The sequence below is a fragment of the Oncorhynchus masou genome, chromosome 20, assembly GCF_036934945.1.
Source record: "Oncorhynchus masou masou isolate Uvic2021 chromosome 20, UVic_Omas_1.1, whole genome shotgun sequence".
NCBI lineage: Eukaryota > Metazoa > Chordata > Actinopteri > Salmoniformes > Salmonidae > Oncorhynchus > Oncorhynchus masou.
This window is the reverse complement of record NC_088231.1, coordinates 5,943,787-5,949,069: the sequence shown is the minus strand read 5'-3', so window position 1 is coordinate 5,949,069 and position 5,283 is coordinate 5,943,787. Positions and strand designations below refer to the sequence as shown.

At 46.1% G+C, this 5,283-nt stretch overlaps 1 protein-coding gene across 1 annotated transcript; it reads right to left on the bottom strand.

Annotated features, from left to right (window-relative positions):
• Positions 1 to 2,011: 2,011 nt before the first annotated feature.
• LOC135506510 (mucin-5AC-like) lies at positions 2,012 to 5,069 on the bottom strand. Its single transcript, XM_064925876.1, has 2 exons — positions 4,996 to 5,069; positions 2,012 to 4,907 (listed from the first exon to the last, which is right to left on the bottom strand). Exons 1-2 carry the CDS (start codon positions 5,033 to 5,035, stop codon positions 2,359 to 2,361), a joined length of 2,589 nt encoding a protein of 862 aa, XP_064781948.1. The 5' UTR covers positions 5,036 to 5,069; the 3' UTR covers positions 2,012 to 2,358.
• Between the last annotated feature and the right edge of the window lie 214 nt (positions 5,070 to 5,283).

The window sequence follows — 5,283 nt, the reverse complement described above, 5'->3', positions numbered from 1 at the left end:
CGCTAGAGTCTCCCGCCTGTCCAGAGCCGCTAGAGTCTCCCGCCTGTCCAGAGCCGCTAGAGTCTCCCGCCTGTCCAGAGCCGCTAGAGTCTCCCGCCTGTCCAGAGCCGCTAGAGTCTCCCGCCTGTCCAGAGCCGCTAGAGTCTCCCGCCTGTCCAGAGCCGCTAGAGTCTCCCGCCTGTCCAGAGCCGCTAGAGTCTCCCGCCTGTCCAGAGCCGCTAGAGTCTCCCGCCTGTCCAGAGCCGCTAGAGTCTCCCGCCTGTCTAGAGCCGCTAGAGTCTCCCGCCTGTCTAGAGCTGCTAGAGTCTCCCGCCTGTCTAGAGCTGCTAGAGTCTCCCGCCTGTCTAGAGCTGCTAGAGTCTCCCGCCTGTCTAGAGCTGCTAGAGTCTCCCGCCTGTCTAGAGCTGCTAGAGTCTCCCGCCTGTCCAGAGCTGCTAGAGTCTCCCGCCTGTCCAGAGCTGCTAGAGCCGCCAGTCTGTCATTAGCCGCCAGAGCCGGCAGTCTGTCATTAGCCGCCAGAGCCGCCAGTCTGTCATTAGCCGCCAGAGCCGTCAGTCAGCCGGGAGCCGCCAGAGCCGTTAATCAGCCTGAGCTACCTCTCAGTCCTGAGCTGCCCCTCAGTCCAGAGGATTTTGTTTAGTCCATAGGTGTCCCTCAGTCCTGTGGGCCCATTCATTAGGGTTCCCAGGTCAGGGTCGACGGCAAGGGTCGCAGTTCCTAGCAGGCCACAAAAACGGACTAAGACTATGGTGTAGTGGGGTCCACGTCCCGCGCCAGAGCCGCCACCGTGGACAGACGCTCACCCAGACCCTCCCCTATGGATTTAGGTGTGCGGCTGGGAGTCCGCACCTTTGTTATTTTGGTTAGGTCACGGTATGACATGGGTGATGTATGTGTGTATGTTGTCTTGTCTAGGGGTTTTGTATGTTTATGGGGCTGTTTCCTTTCTTGGCTGTTTATGCAAGTCTATGGTTGCCTCGATTGGTTCTCAATTAGAGGCAGGTGCTTATCGTTGTAAATAAAGGTTGTCTCTGATTGGGAACCATATTTAGGCAGCCATTTTCTTTGGGTATTTTGTGTGTGATTGTTTCCCGTGTCAGTGTTTGTGCCACACAGAACTGTTTCGTTGTCAGTTCTCTTTGTTGTTTTGTATTTGTGTTCATGTTGAGTTTTCTTATTAAATACCATGGACACTTACCACGCCGCATATTGGTCCGATCCTTGTTTCACCTCTTCAGAGGAAGAGGAGGAAATCTGCTGTGACAATGAGTTGGGGTGAAAGTCCCTTCATTGTTATTTTTCTGAGGTGGATAACTTCTACAAAGAGCCTGATGTTAAATTACCTATAAATTAACATCATACTCTCAGATCACCATTCAGTTAGCATAGCATGAACCTTTTGTGATTAGGCCTTTATTTCCCACCAAAATATGTTAATCTATCTGCCTTCATGTGATACGTGACACAATTTTGTGTACATGAGAGACAGACACTGGTTTTTATGTCAGTAAGGCCTCTCTCTAATACATCAACTCTAGCAGAGAAATACATAGATACACAATTGGTGAAATCAGGGTGACAAAAAAAATGGTTGAGGTGTGTTCAAAGCCCTCCCTCAAGACGATAGGAGCTGAACAATGAAATGCGTAAGCAGAACAAAAAATTATATCTGAAAGGACTAATCTCGTTTATCCCATTTTTAAAGTGTGTTGATAACCGATTTCACATCACTAACACCCAGTAACATAGTACAGCCAGTCTAATATTTTAATGTTATTTCGACATGTGTTGCCTATGTTTTTGTTGTAAACAAATGTCCTGTTCTGCCTGAAATTGATCTGATATTCATATCATCTCATTCCTATCATACAACATAAATACCACTTTATATCTATGTGAACAAGGCATAACAGATGCAGTTGGCACACAATAATAATTATTGAAATGTAACTTAAGGGAAGTGAACGTCTTTTCAGGTAATGGATTGCATTTCATTTAATTTCTTCATTAATCCGGTACAGAAAACGACACCAGCATTTTCTTCATTCAAAGTATGAGTAATAGTGAATTACAAAACAGTATAAATGCACCATTCAGTTACAATAAGTATGAGTGCAGTAAGTAGAAGGAATAACTATCAAGATTCTTAAAATCTTGTTGATAATTGGCAGAACAGCTGTCTTTTTTATTACATTATCCTCAAGCTGTTCAATATTCTCATGTTCTCCATAGCAATTCATCTTTTCCCTGTACATTTTTATGAAATAAATAATAACAAATAGTATACAGTTCTCATAATAAATATGATTATATTGTTGGTAATTTTCCCTGTCACAGTGGTGATCAGTTATATCAGTATTAGTCAAGCAGTGACAACATAACAAGACAGATGAGTAGACTTGTCTTGTAGCTTATTCCACTGGAGGCGGCAGCATTGTTGATTGTTGATTCAACAACAGAAGCAGCTGTGGTTGTTATAGGAGCAGCTGTGGTTGTTGCAACAAAAACTGTGGTTGTAGTTGGAGCATCTGTAGTTTTTGTGGCAGAAGCTGTGGTTGTTGTTTTGTCAGCTGTGGTTTTTGTAATGCCAGCTGTGGTTGTAGTTGGAGCACCTGTGGTTGTTGTTGCAGCAACTCTGGTTGTGGTGGCTGTTGCAGCAGTTGCAGGTGTCATTGTCATGGCAGGAGCTGTGGTGGTCATCATGGACGTAGTTGAGCTTATAGTTGGAGCAGCTGTGTTTGTTGAATGTGCAACTGTGATATTTGTGATGCCTGCTGTGGTTGTGGTGGTGGCAGCTGTGGTTGTGGAGGCAGCAGCTGTGGTTGTTGTGGGAGAAACTGTGGTTGTTGTGATCCCATTTGTGGTTACAGTTTGAGCATCTGTGGTTGTCATGACAGGAGCTGTGGTTGTAGTAGGAGCAGTGGTGGATGTGGTTGTAGCTCCTGTGATTGTGGTGGTTGCTGCTGTTGTTGTAGTCGAAGCAGCTGTGGTTGTTGTGACCGGAATTGTGGTAGTCGGCATGCCAGCTGTGGTAGTTGTGGGGTCAGCTGTGGTTGTGGTTGCAGCAGTAGCTGTGGTTGTGGTTGTAGTTGGAGCACCTGTGGTTGTGGTGGCACCTGTGGTTGTGGTGGCAACACCTGTGTTTGTTGTGGGAGAAACTGTGGATGTTGTGACTCCATTTGTGTTTGTAGTTGGAGCATCTGCGGTTGTCATGACAAGAGCTTTGGTTGTAGTAGGAGCAGTAGTGGTTGTGGTGCCAGCTCCTGTGATTATAGTGGTTGCTGCTGTTGTTGTAGACGAAGCAGCTGTGGTTATTGTGATCGGAATTGTGGTAGTTGTCATGCCAGCTGTGGTGGTTGTGGGATTAGCTGTGGTTGTGTTTGCAGCAGTAGCTGTGGTTGTAGTTGGAGCAACTGTGGTAGTTGTGATGCCTGCTGTGGTGACCGTGGCGGGACCTGTGGTTGTGATGGAAGCACCTGTGGTTGTTGTAGGAGAAACTGTGGTTGTGACTCCATTTGTTGTTGTAGTTGGAGCATCTGTGGTTGTTGTGGCAGCACCTGTGGTTGTTGTGGGAGAAACTGTGGTTGTTGTGACTCCATTTGTTGTTGTAGTTGGAGCATTTGTGGTTGTCATGACAGGAGCTGTGGTTGAAGTAGGAGCAGTAGGGGTTGTGGTGGCAGCTTCTGTGATTGTGGTGGTTGCTGCTGTTGTTGTAGTCGAAGCAGCTGTGGTTGTTGTGACCGGAATTGTGGTAGTCGTCATGCCAGCTGTGGTGGTCGTGGGGGCAGCTGTAGTTGTGGTTGCAGCAGTTGAAGTGGTTGCAGTTGGAGCAGCTGTTGTTGTTGTTGCAGCAACTGTCGTTGTGGTTGCTGCTACATCAGTTGCAGGTGTCGTTGTCATGGCAGGAACTGTGGTGGTCATCTTGGACGTAGTTGAAGTTGTAGTTGGAGCAGCTGTAGTTGTTGAATGAGCAACTGTGGTAGTTGTGACGCCTGCTGTGGTGACTGTGGCGGCACCTGTGGTTGTGATGGCAGCACCTGTGGTTGTTGTGGGAAAAACTGTGGTTGTTGTGACACCATTTGTGATTGTAGTTGGAGCATCTGTGGTTGTTGTGGGAGAAACTGTGGATGTTGTGACTCCATTTGTGGTTGTAGTTGGAGCATCTGTGGTTGTAATGACAGGAGCTGTGGTTGTAGTAGTAGCAGAAGTGGATGTGGTGGCAGTTCCTGTGATTGTGGTGGTTGCTGCTGTTGATGTTGTTGAAGCAGCTATGGTTGTTGTGATTGGAATTGTGGTAGTCGTCATGCCAGCTGTGGTGGTCGTGGGGGCAGCTGTGGTTGTGGTTGCAGCAGTAGCTGTTGTTGTAGTTGGAGCACCTGTGGTTGTGGTTGCAGCAACTGTGGTTGTGGTGGCTGCTGCAGCAGTTGCAGGTGTCGTTGTCATGGCAGGTACTGTGGTGGTCATCATGGACGTAGTTGAGGTTGTAGTTGGAGCAGCTGTGGTTGTTGAATGCGCAACTGTGGTAGTTGTGATGCCTGCTGTGGTGATAGTGGAGGCACCTGTGGATGTGGTGGTAGCACTTGTGGTTGTTGTTGGAGAATCGGTGGTTGTTGTGGGATAAACTGTGGATGTTGTGACTCCATTTGTGATTTTAGATGGAGCATCTGTGGTTGTCGTGACAGGAGCTGTGGTTGTAGTAGGAGCAGTAGTGGTTGTGGTGGCAGCTCCTGTGATTGTGTTGGTTGCTGCTGTTGTTTTAGTCGAAGCAGCTGTGGTTATTGTGACAGGAATTGTGGTTGTCGTCATGCCAGCTGTGGTGGTCGTGGGGGCAGCTGTGGTTGTGGTTGCAGCAGTAGCTGTGGTTGTTGTGGGGGCATTCGTTGTTGGGCTTTGGGCATTCCCTGATGCTGTTGCAAATGAAAAGCATAGATTTTAGAACATCTTTTAGAATTTCGTAATATGATCTACAATTTAAAGACTAGAGAATAAACTTACCTATAATCATAAGAAGGACTATGAGAATTTTTCTGTTCATCTTTGAAAATGTTTTCTTTTTAGTCTGTGGTCACAGAGAGATGGGCACACATGATTAATTTAAATGTAAAATACAAATATTTATCAACAGAATATAAACTTGAATATTGTGGACAGAGATAACTATTTTTGTCTGTTTGTGTACAGTAAGTCTTGTTTGTGATGTTTTTAATCAAGTGATACACAATTTCTTTGTCTTGATACTTCATATTTTATTAATTCACATTTGTATTTTTTACTTTTATTTAT

Bases quoted from the DNA above. Each gene is read 5' to 3' on its own strand.
- LOC135506510 (XM_064925876.1), bottom strand. From the start codon at position 5,035: ATGAACAGAAAAATTCTCATAGTCCTTCTTATGATTATAG. The intron at 4,908-4,995 runs GTAAGTTTATTC...CATTTGCAACAG, and splicing joins AGTCCTTCTTATGATTATAG to CATCAGGGAATGCCCAAAGC.